Source organism: Leucopleurus acutus (genome assembly GCF_964270905.1).
Source record: "Leucopleurus acutus genome assembly, chromosome: 18".
NCBI lineage: Eukaryota > Metazoa > Chordata > Mammalia > Artiodactyla > Delphinidae > Leucopleurus > Leucopleurus acutus.
In genome coordinates, this window is record NC_139160.1 from 5,950,161 (window position 1) to 5,970,970 (window position 20,810).

A 20,810-nucleotide genomic window follows, 5' to 3' on the forward strand; every position below is an offset into this window, starting at 1 on the left:
AGCCTGTGCTCCGCAACGGGAGAGGCCACAACAGTGAGAGGCCCGCGTACCAAAAAAAAAAAAAAAAAAAATTAATGACTGAACTGTGAGCAATCAACAAACATTAAAAAAAACTTTTTTAAAAAGATGCAGTTTTAGAATGGATATATGTGTCTGTATAACTGAACCACTTTGCTGTACACCTGATACTAACACAACACTGTAAATCAACTACACCTCAACATAAAATAAAAATTAAATTAAAGAAATAAATAAAGATGCAGTTTTAAAATTTCTCCTTAGGTGGAACTGAAAGGAAAAGGATGCAAATGAAACACTCGATCTCAAATCTCAAGGTAAACATGGACATTCTGAAGAGTGAGAAGAAAACACATAAGGACAGCAGTGCACAATACTCAAAATGTGGATTATCGCAAAAGTTCAAGGTTGTGGAATCCATGACAGTATCTACTGTCATGCGCTGCCTAACACATACAACCTTATGACCTCCCTCCTTAAAACCCTTCAATGTCTTTTTAAAGATAAAGCCTCATCCTTAATCTGGCACACAAGGGCCTCCACGATAAATCTGCCTCCATCTCCTAAGCCTCATCTCACACTCCTCTCTACCTTACTCACTGAAATTTAGCCACACAGGCCTTCTTTCCCACTTGAGCTTTTGCACAAGCAAATCTACCAGCAATGTCTTTCATATTCTCTCCTCTCTAATTCACTCTTATACCTTGACTGCCAGCCCAAGGATTCCTTAAATTAGCTCCATTACATGGTGACAACGCGTGAGTCCGTTTTATCACATCACATTTGGAAGGCAACAGAGTATAGTGTATGACTGTAACTATAATAGATTATGTGTCCTTCGTCATATCTATTTAAACTCTTTTATGTCTTGCTTTCAGCGCCTGTAAAACTGAGGTAAGTGTAGAACTCACTTCATAAGATTATTCAAAGACTTAAAGGAGATAGTTCACGTACAGCACTTAGAATTGTGTTACAACATAGTAAACGCCCTCAAAGGTCACTGATATCATACTTACTTAGTTGTCACCCTGCCCACCCCAAGAGTTCCTCTACTGCTGGAGCCCAGGAACCACACGAGCCTGTTCATTTCTGTATTCTTAGTCTCAGCCCGGAGTCCTGAACATAGCTGGCCTTCGATAAGTAATTTAAAAAAATAAAAGCAAACCGGCAAAAGCTTTGGCTTCCACATTTGCCTCACTAGCTGGATGACTGCACGCGAATCACTCATTCCACCTGGGCCTCGTTTGCCCTTATGAAAAACGTAATCTCGACCTCAAAGAGATTTTGGACGAACAGGGCGATGCATCCAGCAAAGTACACTGCCCATCTCCCAACGCCGCACAAGCGGTCGGGGCTGATAACGAACAGAGTGAACAACCGCGTCTCCCCTCCCCCGCCCTCCTCCAGCCCACACCCCCTTACGGCGCCCTCGGTCCCCGATCCCTCGGGACTTCAGGCGTGGGAGCTCCGGCCCAGTGCGGCTCCCTCCAGGTGCCCCGCACCCTCCTTCCTTCCTCGCCCGGACGGACGCACTTCCGGCGGATGTGGGTGGGGGCAACCCCGGAAACGGAAGTGAGCCGCGGGGTCGGCTGACGGTAACAGGCTGGGAAGCTGTTCGCAGAGCGAGTTGAAGATGGTGAGTGAGACCCTGGGCGACCCGAGTGGCCTGCGGGCTTGGGTCCGTGGGCGCAGGAGCAGGCCGCCGCTCCCCAGCCCGCTCCCCGGTGGCGGCGGCGGCGGGAGGAGGAGGCCGGCCTCGGGCGCCATGATTTGTCGAGTCACGGGGTCCGGGGGTTCGTGGCCGCCGCCAGGGCAGGGCTCCGGCGCTGGTCCCACGAGCGGCGCCTCGGCTTCATCCTTTCCCACCGCCTCCTCTCTCCCATCCCCAAGTCCCCCAGTCGGCCCCGACCCCGGTCCCTTCCCGTAGTTGGCGCCGAGCCGGAAAGGACACCCCCAAAAGTGCAACGGTCTGGGGTGCGGCGCGGCCGACTACCCCTCCCCCGAGGGGAGGACCTTTGGGAGCCGAGTGCCCGACATCCTCACCCACCCCTGACCCTCGGAACTGCCTTGATAACAAACCCACAGCTGTGGGTCCCTTTTCCATCACTCAGCTTTACCCCACAAACATTTTTGGGAGCTCGTAGTATGGCAGGTGTTGGAGGGGGGAAAATTGGATAGTTGCTACTCCCCGTTTGTCAGTATTGTTATTGGGTCTCCTCCTGCCCCGCCCCTTCTCTCTTTTTAACTTAAAAGTTTGATGTTTGGGAGAGATTCTTGAATCGTTATTGCTCGCGACTCTGATACTACCAGTACTGCTGCTGGGCCATCCAAGTCTAGAAAGTTTCTGTTGGTAAATACTGCTGAACATAGTAAAGAGGTTTAATAAACATCCTCAAGTAACTAGTGTTAATTAACTTTTCATAGATTTGTTTTCGTCTGCTACTTTATTAGAAATATCATGTACTGATTCTCATGTTTTACAGGAGGGAATTGGGAAAGTGATAACAGTAGATCCCAGAGATCAGAATCCCCCTTTTCTTTGTGTGTAGAGGAAACTTTTCTTCCGTTACTCTACAATAAAGCAGTCTGGGAGGAGGAGAACCTTTATGTAGGAAAGCAACAGAAGGTGTTTTTGGAAAGGTACAATCATACAACTCTGGTCCTGGAAAGAGTTCAGGCAGCTGGAAGGATGAGTAAACAGGGCCGGAGAGGTTCTGTGCCTTCGTCAGGTTAGTGGCCTCCACACTAGATTTCAGCTTCTTTTCCTAATTAACTGTGACTTCTATGTGGGAGAGTTGAAACCTGTTGTACAGCTTCTTGAGTTCCAGGCTTCGGACCTTGGACATTATTCAGGCAAGACATTGACAAACCAGTGAAAGGTTTTTGTTTTTCGTTTTGTTTTTTTAACAGCTTTGGTGAGGAAAATTGCTTATCAGGCAAATCTTGCTGTGCAGAATTGGAAAATAGAACAGGGTAGAGGCAGTGCTGTTAACATTATCCAGGTCTGAGAGCCTGGACTGGGGTGGTAGATTGAGGAAACCCGGGACACTGTGCAGTACCTGACCTAGTAAAATATAAAAATAAAGTAAAACATCAATTTAAAAAGCTGGTTTCTCAGAATAGTTTCTCCTAGAAGAGTATAACACTCCAAACTACCTGCAGCTGTTTTACGGTTTTCTGCAGAATTGCAGGGAAGATGTATTTCAGCAACAAGTAACTTAAACTCAGCATCTTGTGTTTTAACTATGGTAACATGTATTACATTTTAATTGCATGTTTACTCTATCTTCATTAGATTAAGCCCTGGAAGACAAGATATGTATCTTCAGTATCTAGTAGAGAACCTGCCACATAGTAGATATTTAATAAATATTTGGTGATTAAATTATAGTATAAATGAGTAGGGTGACCATACACTAGTACCAAATATACCGTGAGTCTTTGTTTTTATTTTTTTTTATTTATACCATCCTGATTAGGTACATTTATTTTTCATAGGTAGTACCCTCTTATGGGAACCAAATACTTTCTGAAATTCCCTTTCTTAGCTCCTGTGACTACTTTCTTCTAGCTGTTCTCTCTGTTCTTAATCCCATTTTCCTTGTTCTTCCTTGTCCATAAGGAATGGTATTCCCCAGGATTCTGCCCTCAACATTTTTCGTTCTGTGCCGATCATTCTAACCTAAGGGGGGATCTTTCCAATAAAAGTAAATCTGATCATGCCATAACCCTTCAGAGGCTCTCTGTCTATTTCAGAATAAAACAGACGTTTCTTTGCATATTGAAGCCTTTTCATTTTTTCTTTTGGCCAGCCTTTACTGCTCTACTCAGACATGTAGTTAGCTGGTCATCTCAAACGACTTGTAGCTTGCTCGTTTATATTTTTATACTTTTACCCATGTTCTTGTTTTACGTGAATGCCTTTCAATCTGACAGCACTCAGAGATCAACTCAGGAATCCTTCCTACCCCAAATTCGATTTTATTCACTGAACCATGTATATTCCTCTACCATAATGCTAAGGCTCATGGTACTTGTCTAGACTGGGCCCTTTGAGGGCAAAGACCTTATCCTTTCTATCCAGTGCTTAAACAGTGTTTTTTACATAGATGTTCAGTGTTTTTTTGAACTGTTTATATTTAATAGTGTTTTTCCTTTCTGTTGTAGAATGCCAGAGGACTTGGATCTCAGCTAAAGGACAGTATTCCAGTTACTGAACTTTCAGCAAGTGGACCTTTTGAAAGTCATGATCTTCTTCGAAAAGGGTATATGGGGGAATTGGGACTTTGACTTTGTTATGGTAAAATGTGAATTATTTCTCACAGTATTCTTTAAATATTTTGATAGGCCATAAATGTATATTTAATTTAGGAGGTAGCAAGTAATACACTTTAGGGGAGGAGGGGGAGGGTAGGACTGGATGTGTTCTATAGTGGAAGAAGCATCTTATCAGAGTAGTAGGTTCCCAGGAAAGGGCATCTTCCTAGGAGATGTTACCCAGTAGCATGATTTGGTAGGATTCTTCTTTGTGCTGCTGATAACTTGGAGAGCCATTTGTCTCTTTATCTTATTAACTATTGGAGTAATTGACTGTTCTTTGGGAGACACTAGAACATAGCAGTAAAGAGCATGGACTCTGGGTTTTGGTCCTGGCTCCGCCATTTACTAGATGTATGCCTGTGGGCAGGTTACTTAATTGTTCTACGTCTCAGTGTCCACACCTGTGAAATAAGGCTAGTAATAGCATATATGTTATTTTGAATGAGCTAACACATGGAAAGTACGTAGACCAGTACATGGCATTAGTAAGCACTGGGTAAGCCTTAGATGCTCTTATTTTTCTTTTCTAGTTTCAGTACAGTTATGCCCCTTCCCTCGATTTTCTATATTTTTCTATATGTTTAGGTCTGAATTTCTAGTACTGGTCCTTTTCCTTGGCACATTGTTTTTCTGCTTAATCAAATAAGGATAATGCTTTCCTCCCCGCTTTGTATGTACTGTGTTTTGAATTTTTGAATTTTATATCTAATTTTAAGGTGTTTACTCTTACTATCTTAGAATATCATTCTAATATTGGTCTCTGGGAGCAGACATAATACCTCACTATTGTCTTTTCATTCCGTAGTAAAAGATGCACTATATTGCCTTTGGCATTGGCAGTAGTGTAGTATAATCAGATTTATAAGCTAGCCAGTAACCAATCCGGGTGATTCGTTCTTGCTTTTTTTGTTTTCACATGAAATGCTTCTTTTCCTTCCCAGTTAGACTGTAAGATTGCCACGAGCAGAGCCATTATCAAATTCCACTTTGCGGATAATGTTCTGTACAAAGATAGTATTCAGTAAACGATTGTTGCAGGATTTCTAAGGTTTCCTTCAGCTCTCAGATCCTGGTTTGGACAATAAGATAGTCATCTTTGTATATCTAGGGTGATAAAGACCCGAGGCCTGGTTCTAGCTGTGTATCACCTAATATGGTACTTTATACATAGTAGGTGTTTGGTAAATGTCAAACAGATCGTTCAACATGTGTTCACCAAAAATATATTAACTATTGAATATGCATTAGATCTGAACAAAAGAGGCTTAGATATTTTATATAATACAAGAATCATGTCATCAGAGTAATAGTATTAAACATACTTTTTATTAAATTTCTTCTAGGTACAGGGCATCATTTAGCACCATTTTTGGGGGGGGGTTCTCCCCAGTGAATTGAAGTCTTGACCACCAGTATCTATAATAGATGCATTTAAAACAATATTCAGTAAATTTGACTTCTTGTCTTCCTTTTGGTGTATAGTTCTATGAATTTTAAAACATGTGTTAATTCCCAGAACCATCACCACCACCCTCAGGATACAGAACAGTTTACTCATCCCCCCAAAACTCCCTTGTGCCATTTATTTATACTACAACAGTGATGGATGTGATTTTGAGCTCTAGGTATTCAGTAATATATAATCTTGCATCTTAAATGTTTATTTTCAGTTTTTCTTATGTGAAAAATGAACTTTTGCCCAGTCATCCTCTTGAATTATCAGAAAAAAATGTAAGTATGTTACCTGTGTTTTTATTTTTATCCTTTAGTAGAAAAATATTTTTAATAATACTTGATTAAGACACTTCTGGTGTTGAGCATTTAACCATGAAAAACTTGAGGCCTTGTTTTCAATATCCTAATCTTTGAGTTATCATTGTATTGCTTCACTAAAGCTCCCTTTCTACACATTCTTCTTTGTCTTTTTTATAGACATTTCTAGAGGTTAGTCCACCTTTCTGTTCCTTTCATATGTTCTCCTTTGATGATCCCATTTTCTTTTATATTTTTTCCCCTGACATTTTTCTATTGGTCTTCCCAAGCCCATATCTCTAGCCTTGACCTCTTTTTCAAGCCCTGCATCTCCAAGTTACTGCTGGGCACAGTAGGTACACAGGTGAATATGACATAGTCCCCATCCTTAAGGGGCTGAAATTTTAATGGGAGGATAAGCAGTGGATAGGGGCTTCATAAAGTGTTGTAGAGGACCAGGGATGGAGCAAGCATCTGTGGAAAGCTTTCTAGAAGAGGGCATTTGAACAGTTTTAGAACAGTATTAACCAGATGAATAGGTGGGGAAAGGTTATTCCCCAGAGGGTATAGCTTGTACAGATGTCCTAAAGACAACCTAAAGGGTTTTTAAATAACATATTCAGAGCAAGAACAAGGAGGTGTCTTACTGCTTGGGGATGATGGTGCAGTGTTACCCAGTTAACAGGAAGCTGACCTATTCTGTTTGTTTTGTTTTGTTTTGTTTCCTCTCCTCCGTCTTCAGCAAGGGGAAAGATTTTTCCTTAAGAAAGAGTAGAACAAATAATTTGATGATGAAATTGAAGTTCAATTTAGACGAGAAAATAAAGGGGCCCCTGGCTGCTTTAGCTGCATTCTGGTTTCATGCTCAGAAGATGAGAAGGTTGTTTTTCAGAGATTTCAGATTAGCCATAGAAAACATATAAATCAGGTTTATGGAAGAAAAAGCTGACACGGATAGCTCGTTTTGATGAATAAGTGAACTACATCATAGATGACCCAATAGACCAAAAGACTAGGCCAGAACTTCAAGAAAAACAAAGAGGTGAATGTGAAGTTCTGCATTTGGGTTCAAAGATAAATTATACATATTTAGATGGGGTAAACCTGACTCTTTTTTTTTTTTTTGGCGCTACCCGGGCCTCTCACTGTTGTGGCCTCTCCTGTTGCGGAGCACAGGCTCCGGACACGCAGGCTCAGCGGCCATGGCTCACGGGCCCAGCCGCTCCGCAGCATGTGGGATCCTCCCGGACCGGGGCACGAACCCGCGTCCCCTGCATCGGCAGGCGGACTCTCAACCACTGCACCACCAGGGAAGCCCTAACTCGTTTTTTAGAAGTAGTATCAGTGCTTAGTAAGAGTATGATTCCAGAATAAAATTGCTTATTAGTACCCAACACAAATTGGACAGACTTCAGAGTTTGGGTTTCTTTTTTCCCCCAGACTCAATTACTCAGAAAGGTGGAGTTTAAGGGTTGTAGTTTAATTAACAGGACCGTATAATGGGTCTGATTATTTCTTTTATGAAATCCTTTGAAGTAGATACTTTCATACTTAGAAATTTCTTACTAATTATTGTCCCTGTATAAAACTTTCTGGATCTGAGGTTATTTACACCTTTTTGCTCTACCAGTTTTGCAGTAATTCTAATCAAAAGCATTGAAATATGATTATGCTTTGTAAATACACTTTTGCAATGTGAAAAACATTCCCTTAATGTATTAGTTCTGTAAATCTAAATTTAGGTGGTAATTTTACACCAGTGAAGGACACCTGCATGCCAGGTAAAATATAGACATACATATTCTAAAATTTGTTGAAGAAATTAGTAAAAATACTTCATTTTTATTTCAGTTATGGATATTGAAATCTTTATTGTGTCACATGCGTATCAGTGCTGTTTTGAAAGCAGAATGTTGAGTAACATTTAAAATTACATTGTTGTCTTTATAGTTCCAGCTCAACCAAGATAAAATGAACTTTTCCACACTGAGAAACATCCAGGGTCTATTTGCTCCATTAAAACTACAAATGGAATTCAAGGCAGTGCAGCAGGTGGGTTTATGAATGTCAGTTTGTATGCATCCCACCTGTGTGTTGATATCAGCTGGAAGGAGCCTTCTATTTTAATAACAGCTGTACAAACCTTACCTTCTCTTCTCCCCTACAACCTATCCTACTTTCCCCCTTTTAGGATATAACCTTGATTTCTACTTCATAGAAGAAGCTTTGAAATGGAAAACTCCTTTAAATTATAGGCTCACTGTCTGAAAACTTACCTGTGTTCACTTTTCATGTTTTTCTCCTTTGGGGGGTTACACTGAATCTGAGATGCCTCTAGGAATATCCAGGTGGAGGTATCTAGTAGGCAGGTTGTATATTGCTAGTATACCTGTTGCTTAGGAAGAAGATCTTCGGAAAGGTTGTTCCAAGTGTGTAAGAACTGTCCCCCCATCTGTGCTCTGGAGTCTGTCACATCCATTGATTCCAGTGATTGCTGGACAACTAACAAAGAACAGAAAAACTGAAAATTTGGTTTGGCTACATTAAAGTTTGTTGGGTACAAACTATGTGCCATTGACTATATATGTATACTTTACACTGCACCATGCTACAGGTTTGAGAGGAAGGTGCTGTTATCCTAGTTCACGGATGGAAACAGGGTGACACAAGTCAGGTAACTTAGGCAAAGCCTAAGTAAGTAATAAAAGCAGAATTTGAGTCCAGATCTCTCTGACTGTACAGCCCATGCTTTCTCCACTGTACTTAGATGCTAATCTGCAGTATACATATTTAATAATTGAAAAAAGTATATAACACTAGTTCACAACGGCATTGTGGTTTTTAAAGGCCCACAGGTGACTTTGATCTTCATTTCTAGTTACCACTACTGTTGTTTTTTTTTTAAATTAATTTATTAGTTTATTTTTTGCTGCGTTGGTCTTCGTTGCTGCATGGGCTTTCTCTAGTTGTGGCGAGTGGGGGCTACTCTTCGTTGCGGTGCGCGGGCTTCTCATTGTGGTGGCTTCTCTTGTTGCGGAACATGGGCTCTAGGCATGCTGGCTTCAGCAGTTGTGGCACACAGGCTCAGTAGTTGTAGTTCGTGGGCTCTAGAGCGCAGGCTCAGTAGTTGTGGCACATGGGCTTAGTTGCTCCGCGGCATATGGGATCTTCCCAGACCAGGGATCAAACCCGTGTCCCCTGCATTGGCAGGCAGATTCTTAACCACTGTGCCACCAGGGAAGTCCCTATCGGTACTGTTTTAAAGGGTCATAACTTAAACATTTGTGTGAGCAATACAGAACAACATAAAAAATGAATAATTGGTTTACTAAATAGAATACTGCTCTCGCTGAGTTGGAATTTCTTCAGGAATTTGATCATCCCACGTTTATTAGGAACAAAGAATGGTGTTAGGCTCTAGGATTTTGCATTTCATCACATGGTGTGTGCTTGGGTTTCCTGGACGGAAGCGAAGCCCTCGAACGTGAGCAAGCCTGATGGGATTGTTAAGTGTCAGTGAGAAGCTCTCAGTTTCAGTGTATATATTTTGCAAAAAGTGTTGAGAAATTTTTAAAATTTTGGTTTGGGTCTCAAATGTGAACTTGCATGTTAAATTCATTAACCCACGTTGGTTAAATTGATATGTTACTTGGTTTTGTGAATTTTACAGATAAAGAATGAAGAATGTGAAATTTGGTCATGTATATTTTTTCCCCTTGGTTTTTTCTAATTTTGCCTTTTTATACTTTTCCTGAAGGTTCAGCGTCTTCCATTTCTTCCAAGCTCAAACCTTTCATTGGATATTTTGAGGGGTAATGATGAGACTATTGGATTTGAAGATATTCTTAATGGTAAGTGTCATTCCGTACCTTTTTATAGAGCCCCAATAATGTACAAGACAACAGCAGCAGATGAAACCTACAGCGTCTTCATCCTCGTGGAGTTTATAGCTGATTGAATTCATTTGTGTTTATTCAGTGAAATAAGATAAAATTTAATGGTAATAACTGTTTAACTGGTTTTAAAAGTGAAAATTATTTATGGAGTTCTGAGATTATAGTCATTTCAGTCAATTAATGACAGTCATTCCTTTCATATCCTGAGGATAAAGTCTGATGTGTGAGTCCAGTACAATATTCTTAGGGTAGCTTAAACGAGGATTGTTGTTGCACTATTCAGAATGTTTGTGGGATGTGACTAGTTTTAAAAACAACTAGAAAAAATCAGATCAAAGTTTTCTTTAAAAAATACCCACCCTTTCCTCCTAGGTAATTGTTGTGTTTCTATAGATGGTGAATAGTAAAGAAGAATCTGTCATTTTTAACAAAATTCTCTGGATGATTATATTATGTATGACATAAATGGCTTTTAAGTAAGAGCAATACATGCAGCATCCTTTATTTTTTTCTGGTTCTGAGGAAGGTAAACAAATATAATTCTGTCCAGTATTACTTCTGTTCATTATGCCTCAGCAGTTTAGGAGAAACAGAAAAACCCAACAGGATTAAATTATATTACTTTTGCTTGGCTGCTAATGTCCGGTAACGAGATGCTGTGGATGCAACAGAAATCTCATGAGACTCCTCTTTGAGAATCTTCCCTGAGGGAACTTTTTGAATGCAGGAAAACCTGGAATTCCTAAGCTTTTACATTGAATTTAGACCTCATTTAAAATCAGTAAGGTGATAGCTCAGGTTTATAATTATCTTTTAGTTATAAAAATGCACTCATTTAAAAATCAGCCTATGTAAAGTCATGTGAAAAAAAGGGAGAGGGACTTACTGAGCATTTATTCAGTCAGTAAAATAATTGTTATACGTCAGGCACTGGGCTAGGCTTTGAATATACGACAGTGAAAAAAACAAAACATCTGTGCTTCCTAATGGGGGAGGTAAACATTAACAGTTAAAACACAAACATGTAGTTATAAACAGTGATAAAATTCTAAGAATAAAGGGGGTAGGTGTATAGTTTGTTGTTGGGTAGGAGGGCCAGGCACCTCTGAGAATATGACATATAAATTGATTCCTGAAAGATACATGAATTAGTTGAGCTAAAAGTAGAGCGAAGAATATTTCAGACAGAAGAAGCTGTATGCCCAGGGTCTCTAACCTGAGAACAGCCGAAGAGCTCTGAAGGGTTTATTCCACTTAAGAGCTAACAAGTTAGCCCTCTGTGGTTTCACGGATGCTGGCAGAGACAGACTTCTCGAGACAAAGGGCAGTTTGTTATTCACGGCAGTAGCAGAAGCCAGAGCATCAGCTTTTCTGTTGGGTCCCTAAGCCCCAGTTCCCACAGGGCAGCAAGAAGAGGGTTAGATGAAACCAGCATACAGAGTGTATTTTGTTACAGTAAGGGGAACCCCAAGTTCAGGGCACCTGAATCTTATAATGGGCAGTCAGCCTGCCTATTCTGTGCCCCAAGGGCAACATGATCTCTCTTTAGAAACAGCCTTGGAAAGAGAGTCCAGAACAAAGGCAGACAGTGCCTCTGCTTCCAAGACTTGTGGAATCAAGAAAGGCTCCTAGAGAATTGTCTCTCAACACACATAAGAACATGTTAAGAAGGCCCATGTAGCTGGAGTGTTTTGAGGGAAGTGGAAAGTAGAATAAGGTGAGGTTGAAAAGCCAGGCAGGTACAGAGGAGCCAGCGCCTTGCAGACCATAAAAAGTTTATTCAGAATGCAACAGAAAGCCATTGAGTGATTTTTTTTCTCTTTTGACATCTGAAGACTGTAACTTTATTTTATTTTTTTCTTCAGCTCTTTTGTTTTCTTTCAATTTATAATCTTTTTTTAAATTTTATTCTTTCAAACAGCAGGTTATTAGTTATCTATTTTATGCATATTAGTGTATATGTGTCAATCGCAGTCTCCCAGTTCATCCCCCCCACCCCACCCCTGCCCCCCCTCCGACGTTCCCCCCGTGGTGTCCATACCCATTGAGTGATTTTAAGCTGTGACATGCGATAGAATTTCAGATTTAAAAAGATCACTAGCGGGGGCTTCCCTGGTGGCGCAGTGGTTGCGAGTCCGCCTGCCGATGCAGGGGACACGGGTTCGTGCCCCGGTCCAGGAAGATCCCACATGCCGCAGGGCGGCTAGGCCCGCGAGCCATGGCCGCTGGGCCTGCCTGTCCGGAGCCTGTGCTCCGCAACAGGAGAGGCCACAACAGTGAGAGGCCCGCGTACCACAAAAAAAAAAAAAAAAAAGAAAAAAAGATCACTATCTTATGGACATCTTTATATATTCGTTCCTTGCATCTCTGTAAGGCAGCTAAGAACTAGAAAGATCCTCTGTTTAGGTAGGTGATTTTTGTCAGGATGAGATCACTGCACTGCACTTTGGGTAGTTTCCCCCTTGTGGGGACTGTGACTGTATAATTTATGGACAGCTTATGGCTTCACCTTCGGGCCTTGCCTTAGCTGTTCCTTCTGCTTAGAGTACTTTCCCCCTCACTTTTCAGATCCCAGTTTAAATGTCACTCCTTCAGAGACTACCCAGTCTAAAGTAGTCCCAGTCACCCTGTCACCTCATTTTCATTCTTTGCTTATCACTTTTTCAGTATTTTTCTTGTCTCTTATTTGTTTTCCCCAACTTAAATACAGGCCTCACGAGAGCTGGGGACTTTGTCTTGTTAACTTTTGTGTCTCCAGTGCCTCATAAGGTGCTTAATCCATGATGAGTGTTGAAAGCTGTTGCTCGCCACATTCTCCTCATCACATTTGACCCAGAAGGAATTTTAAAGTCTGTAATGAGGGAGTAGTGTGTTAATCTAAGCGTGATACGAAGACTAGTCAGCTGTGATGAAAATCTGTATAGTTCTCCAGTTTACATTCTTTGAAGTGTTGGAGGTGATCAGGGTTTCGTTTGCTTGCTCATCGGGGAAGTGCTTGGCCGAGAAAAATCTGCACGTTATATTTTAAGGAAGGGAAGAGAATGTGAGGAAGGCAGTAAGAAAGTCACAACTAGCCTTTTTCTTAGTGCTGAAAGTGGCCTTCCGTTTACTCTAGTTCTGTCACTTTAAGATGAGGGAACTGAGACTGACCAAGAGGCCGGGTCCTCCCTGGGAGTCTCACGGGCCAGGGCCGTGCTTACATGGTGTGCTGTCTTCTGGTGCAAGTGATTTATTTAATAAGCATGTATTTTATTAAAGTCAAAAGCTTTAAAAAGCAGAGTTTAAAAGGGAAGTTGTTATTATATAAATAAGGATATTCTTTGTTTAAAAATTGAAAACATTACAGCTGAGACTCAAGTCCTCCATGTTTACCCCAAACCCATTTCTCTCCCTGCTTCCCTATTTGCCTGCTGCTTGCTTTTAGTTAGTGTATGTCCTTCCAGACTTTTTTCTGTGTGTCTTCATACAAATATATATAATCAGAAAATATCTGGCGTTGCTTTGTGTATATATTTTTTTATCACAATCGGTATCATACTGTGTGTATCTTACGGTAGTAGGTATGCTGCATCAATACATGTATTGAGTTTTCTCTCTTATTAACAAAACAGGGCTGCAGCAAACATCTTTGTTCTTTGTACTCATGTGCGGACATACTTTTTCTTAATTTGGGTTTTGGATGCCTGTTGTATACATAGCCATTTACTCTATTAATAATTGTAACAGTATCAGTTGTTGCTAAGGTTACTTTGTTGTGTGACAGATGTCAAGAGTAGAGATTGCTGAACTAATGTGACACAGTAATCTCCAGTCTCTTAGGAGATCCAGTGAGGAAACATCCAAATTGATCTGTTACTCTTGGTAATCATTATTTTAATGATTATTTATTTTTACAAACTGATTTTACAGTTTATTTCGTTGGGTATTTATTCTGTTTCTTGTCCTGTGTGGAGGAGAAGAGGCTTTGTTTGTTTGTAGGAAGCTTAATGTTGTTATTCATTTTAAAAACTCTTAGGTGCATTATTGCAGTTAAAGTAAGACTTTTGTCTGACTCGTCAGTACAGACAAGAGAGTGAAGGTTTTTAAGGTTTTCTTGCTCTAGACTTCTGGTTTGTGTATATATATATTTGCAACAGAACACAGAGTGATAGAAATAAAATGGGTTTTGCAAATTAGATTATGGATTGTTTAATCTCTTATTAGAGATCGTTCCTAGAGTCAACTGGAAAGCACTGGAAAACTTAAGAACTTTGAAAAAGAACTTATTCAATCTGTATTTTCTTTTACAATCACCTGAATTGAGGTATACTTGACATACAGTAGAATGCACCCATTCTAAGTGTCCAGTTCTTTAATATGTTTGTTTTTGTTTGTTTTCAGACCCGTCACAAAGTGAACTAATGGGAGAACCACATTTGATGGTTGAATATAAGCTCGGTTTACTGTAATGCAGTGTGCTGTTCATGGAAATAGAGGGGCTGCATCTTGTTTATAGTCGTTTTTTACTATAATTTGACGTGCACAACATTAAAATTACTGACACATGAGAATTTTTGCCTAAATAGTATCTGTGATCATTTGAAGTTATTTGGGTCTTTGGTTTATGTGATAATTGAAGACACTAAAGGGAGATGGTTTAAAAACTTCTAATTTATATTAAAACAATAGCCTTCTATGTCTTTAAAAAATGTTGCTAATTAATATCATAAAACTATGCACAGGTTCCAATTCAGCCTGTTTCCTAGTTATTTCATAAATTTAATTTTGAATAATCATTATTGGTATTTGAGCCTGCAAACTTCATAGTAGCATCTTTCAGAATAAACATCTGTTCAGTGGCAGCATTTCAAAGTAAGTACAAAATAAGACTATTATTTTACCTTGTTTCAGTATAGTCCATTAATACTCATAAGAATAACACTTGCTTTATTGATGCTACTTAGGATTATAACTACATTCTTTGATTCTTTCAGGTTGAAAAGTATAAGTTCAGAGGTTTTGATTTTGGTCTTGTCTTTAAAGTGAAAAACAGTCAGCAGATGTCAATTAAACTGTAGTACTGCATAGATTAATATATCATAAGATGCTTAAATTTAAAAAGGAAAACAGAACATTCATGTACACATACAACTATTCATGAACAAATTCAATAATAGTTTATTTAAAAATAAATCTTCCCTATGGTTGTTCTTTGTTAATAAGGTATTTTTTTATGGACCTAGTATACAAAATTAAAGATTATCAATTTCTCAGGAGTATTTTTATTGTCTAAGTCACTGATTTATGACTGAAGGCAATGTTTTCTCTCCCCACTGGGAGTGGGGGGGTCATTTAACAGTGTCTAGAGAAATTTCTGGGTGTCACAACTTTGGGGAGGGTTTCCAACGGCATCTAGTGCAAGGAGGCTAGGGATGCTGCTAAACATCCTACTATAAAAATTGCTCCTGACCGTTGAGAATTGAGCTTAAAACTGTCTTTGCCAACACAATATTTGCCAACCCGCTTTACACTTAAATTATGAGAAAATATAGAAATAATGAAGGTTCACTAATTGATTGTTTCTAAATGTGTTCTCTTTCAACTAATTAACAAAGTTGGATATTTCTGTACCTTAATTAGTTTTAGGAATAGTAGATACTCTTCCTGACCAGTAGAAGGTACTATGAATTAATGAACATAGTTTAAATGGAAAACTGATGCTTTAAACACAGAAATTGGTAGTCATGATTAGTGCTTATTCTCTGAAGGTCTTCATGCTTCCCCCTCTCTCCTTTTCCTCTTTTACCTCCTTTGTGTTTACACCCATGATCCTTCTCCCTGGGTGCGTGTAAAATCACCTGGAAATCCTGTGAAAGAATTTTGGTGTCAGGGTCTGAATCTCAGAAATTCCAGAAGGACGAGTCTGGGGTGGATCCCAGGAAGTCTACTTTTGAAAAGCTCTCCAGGGATGAGAACCTTTGATTTATATGCTTGCTTTCGCCTTTATAGTAATATTTATTAGCATCAGTTAGTTCTTCCCGTGTACCTTGGTGCTGGAACGTTTGCTAGTAGTCTCTGCAAACTGCAGTGTGTGTCTGGAGTTGGGATGATTTGGGTTCCTTCATAAGAGTAAATTTCAGGTTCCTCTGAGATACTTTGCCTAGGTGCCAGACTCTTCAGTTAGGCATTTTTTCTTTCAGATGCCGTGGGGTTTGTTTTAAGGAATTAGTTTAGTATTTTGAGGGTTTAAGAGATACTTCACAGGTTGGTGCCTGATTACAATTTTACTAACACTAAAATGATAAAATTCACAATAAAAGAGATATAAACATAATTAATGGACTGTAATGTAGTTCTGTGTTACTTTTTTAAATATATATGTGAATAAAGGAATTGGTGGGTTTTATTGTCTCAAAGCGGGTGGGTTTGCAAATAACTGAGCACTGTTTGGCACATCATGGGATGGCTCTTCCACTAGACACGTCTCTTCAGTCCTGCCCTCTGTACAAAATATAAATGATAGGCTTATTATTTTTTATTAATTTTTCTTTTTGCAGTGGGTGTTATCCCTCTTTCAGGAGTACACATAAGTATAACCCAGTGCTTTCCTGCATTTTGTTACTCCTTTGAATGCAGACATTTCAAGAGTGTAGAAAATTGTCTGAACAGGTAGATTACTTTTGAAAAGCTGAAAGACTGTATAGTGTATAATCTTCCACTGGAGTCTACAATTGGATGAATCTAAGTTTAACCAAATTTTGACTTGATATTTCAATAAAGCAAAACCAAAAATGTGATACTTCATTGAACTTATTTAGCTCATGATTTCAAAGTTGAAATTCAGGTTCCTTCAAGTACAACAAATCCTTAATTAAGAGCCCATACCTTGGTGGGGGCAGTGGCCAAGATGGCAAAGTAGAAAGTCCCTGAACTCACCTCCTCCCATGGGCATGTCCAAATGACAGCTGTTCAACAGCACACAGCTGTCTATGGAAACAACCTGAAGACTAACAGAAAAGATTTTCCACCATTAAAAACATAAAGAAGGGGCTTCCTTGGTGGTGCAGTGGTTGAGAGTCCGCCTGCCGATGCAGGGGACACGGGTTCGTGCCCCGGTCCAGGAAGATCCCACATGCCGCAGAGTGGCTGGGCCCGTGAGCCATGGCTGCTGAGCCTGTGCTCCGCAACGGGAGAGGCCACAACAGTGAGAGGCCCGCGTACTGGGAAAAAGAAAACATGAAGGAAGCACGAGTCAGGTAGGAAGGACAGAGATACAGTATATCAGGACCCACACCCACAGGTTGGTGAGGAAGTGGGAGGAATATCACAATTATAGAGATCCTCCCCAAGGAGCAAGGGGTTTGAGCCCATTGGACTCCCCAGCCTGGGGGTCTTCCACCAGGAAAATGAGCCCCCAGAACATCTGGCTTTGAAAACCAGTGGGGCTTATGTTCAGAAGAGCCAGAGGGCTACAGGAAACAGACTTCTCTCTGAAAGGGTAAATGCGATCTGACTCCCAGTGTAGACGTTAATTCGAAAGGAGAGAGGGTCAGACCTGCTTGCTGATCTTGGATCCAGGGAGGCAGGAGGCACCTGGGACTCCCCCTGGGGAGAGATGCTGGCAGCATCCATTTTGGGGAACTTGTTCTACCACAATAACACCAGCATTGTGAAGCACCATTTTGGAATTCTCATGTCCTGTTAGCACCAGGGACCTGGTCCCACCTATCAGTGGGCCAGCAGCAGCCCTGTGCCCCCCCTGGGTCAAACACCCAACCACGTGGGAAGCCTACCCTGCCCTCTGGCAAGTACAAGCCACTGCACAAGGCACAACCTCGCAACCAAATGGACCAGGGTCCAGCCCCACTGCCAGCGCACCCACAGTGGTCAGTTCTGCCACAGAGAAGGGCACACACAGCCTCCCTAGAGCATAAAGCTCTGGTGACCAGAGGGAAGCATGCTGCTGGACCCCATAGAGCATCTCCAACATAGGAACACTTCTCCAAGATGAGGAAAGTGGCTGACCTATGTAACATAGAAATAAATTTGCCCAAGAATTGGGCAAAATGAGGAGACAGAGGAATATGTTCCAAGAGAAGGAATAAGAACCTCAGGAAAAAACTAAATGAAGTGGAGATAAACAACCTCCCTGATCCAAAGTTCAAGGTAATGATCTTAAAGATACTCAACAAACTGGAGAGAAGAATGATTAACATAGTGAGACTTTCAACCAAGAGTTAGAAAGTATAAAAAAGAACCAAACAGAGCTGAAGAATACAATAACAAAAAATACACCAGCAGGAATCAACAGTAGCTTAGATGATACAGAGGAATGGATCAGTGATCTGGAAGGCAGAGTAGTGGAAATCACCTAAGCTGAACAGAAAAAAGTTTTAAAAATGATGATAGTTTTAAAGAGACCTCTGAGACAATATCAAGCATCCTAACATTTGCATTACAAGAGTACCAGAAGGAGAAGAGAGAGAAACAGGCAGAGAACTTATCTGAAGAAATAATAGATGAAAACCTTCCTAATCTGGGGAAGGAAACAGACATCCAGGTCCAGGAAGCACAGAGAGTCCTAAACAAGATGAATCCATAGAGGTTCACACCAAGACATATTATAATTAAAGTGGCAAAAAAAAAAAAAAAAAATCTTAAAAGCAGCAAGAGAAAAGCAACTAGTTACATACAAGGAAACTCCCATAAGACTGTTAGCTGACTCTGTAGCAGAAACTTTGCAGGCCAGAAGGGAGTGACACAATATATTCAAAGTGATGAAAGGAAAAAACTTAACAACCAAGAATATTCCACCTGGCAAGGTTATCATTCAGAATTGAAAGAGAGAAAGAGTTTTACAGACAAGTGAAAGCTAAAGAGTTTGGTGTCACTAAACTGGCTTTACAAGAAAATGTTAAAGGGACTTCTCTAAGCAGAAAAGAAAAATCCACAACTAGAAAATGAAAATTATGAAAGGAAAATCTCACTGGTAAATGCAAACATACAGTAAAGGTAGTAGATCAGCCACTTATATAGCTAAGAGGAAGGTTAAAAGACAAAGATAGTAAAATCACCTATATCCACAATAAGTAAAGGTTACAAAAAAGATGTAAAATATGACACCAAAAACATGAAACATGGGGTGGGGAGTAAAAATGTAGGTTAGTAATGCATTCGAACTTAAGAGAGAAAATAATCATATACATGTTGTTATATATGTCTCATGGTACCCAAAACCCTAAAGTCTATAATACACACACCCACTCACACCAAAAAAAAAAAAAAATTCAAACATAACACTACAGATAGTCATCAAATTACAAGGGAAGAGAGGAAAAGAAGAAAGGGACAAAAAAGAACTACAAAAACGACCAGAAAACAATTAACAAAATGGCAATAGGTGCATATCTATCAATAATTACTTTAAATGTAAGCATAGGAAATTCTCCAATCAGAAGACAGTGGCCAAATAAAAAAAACAAGACCCATATATATGCTGCCTACAAGAGGTACACACAGACTAAAAGTGGGGAATGGGAAAAGGTACAAATGAAATCTGTGGTGGAATGCTTATATCAGACAAAACAGACTTTCAAACAGACTGTAACATGAGACAAAGGGCTTTACCTAGTGATCAAGGGATCAATCCAACAAGAAGTTATAACAATTGTAAATATATAGGCACCCAAAATAGGAGCACCTAAATACATAAAGCAAATATTAACAAACATAAAGGGAGAAATTGACACTAACACAATAGTAGGGGACTGCATTTACATCATTGGACAGATCATGCAGAAAAGAAACATCAGCCTTAAACAATACCTTAGATGAGATGAACTTAACATGTATACATATATGAAACATCCCATCCAAAAACTACAGAATACAAATTCTTTTGAAGTATACATGGAACATTCTCTAGAATAGGTCATATGCTAGACCACAAAACAAGTCTTAATACATTTAAGGAGATTAAAATCATATCAAGCAATTTTCCTAACCACAACAGGATGAGACTAGAAATCAACTACAAGAAAAAAAAAAAAAAGAAACCTACAAAAACACAAACGTGGAGGCTAAACAATATGCTACTAAACAACCAATGGGTCACTAAAGAAGTCAAAGGTGGAATAAAAAAAAAGATAATCTGGAGACAAATGAAAATGGAAACAACTAGCCAAAATCTATGGGATGCAGCAAAAGCAGTTCTAAGAAGGAAGTTTATAGCAATACAAGTCTGCCTGAGCAAAGCAGAAAAATCTCAATCTAACCAAACCCAAAGTTAGTAGAAGGAAAGAAATCATAAAGAGCAGAGTGAAATAAATGAAATGGAGACAAAAAACAAACAGTAGAAAAGATCAGTGAAGCTAAGAGTTAGTTCTTTGAAGAGAGAAACAGAATTGTTAAACTTTTAACCAGGCTTATCAAGGAAGAAGAGAGGGGACCCAAATGAATAATCAGAAAAAAAGAAAAAAAATAAAGCTTTTGCACAGCAAACTATCAACAAAATGAGAAGGCCGCCTACTGAATGGGAGAAGATATTTGCAAGTGATATATCCGATAAGGGGCTAACATCCAAAATATACAAAGAACTCATACAACTCAACATCAAAAAAACAACCCAATTAAAAATGGGCAGAGGGGCTTCCCTGGTGGCACAGTGGTTAAGAATCTGCCTGCCAATGCCAGGGACATGGGTTCCATCCCTGGTCCGGGAAGATCCCACAATGCTGCGGAGCAACTAAGCCCGTGCACCACAACTACTGAGCCTGCGCTCTAGGGCCCGCGTGCTGCAACTACCTAGCCTGCATGCTGCAACTACTGAAGCCTGAGTGCCTACAG

At 40.0% G+C, this 20,810-nt stretch overlaps 1 protein-coding gene across 1 annotated transcript; it reads left to right on the plus strand.

The window, feature by feature from the left end:
* The first annotated feature begins 1,566 nt into the window (after positions 1-1,566).
* Positions 1,567-16,675, plus strand: POMP (proteasome maturation protein). Its single transcript, XM_082859562.1, has 6 exons — positions 1,567-1,654; positions 4,186-4,283; positions 6,009-6,069; positions 8,041-8,142; positions 9,848-9,941; positions 14,367-16,675. Exons 1-6 carry the CDS (start codon positions 1,652-1,654, stop codon positions 14,432-14,434), a joined length of 426 nt encoding a protein of 141 aa, XP_082715688.1. The 5' UTR covers positions 1,567-1,651; the 3' UTR covers positions 14,435-16,675.
* Positions 16,676-20,810: the final 4,135 nt, after the last annotated feature.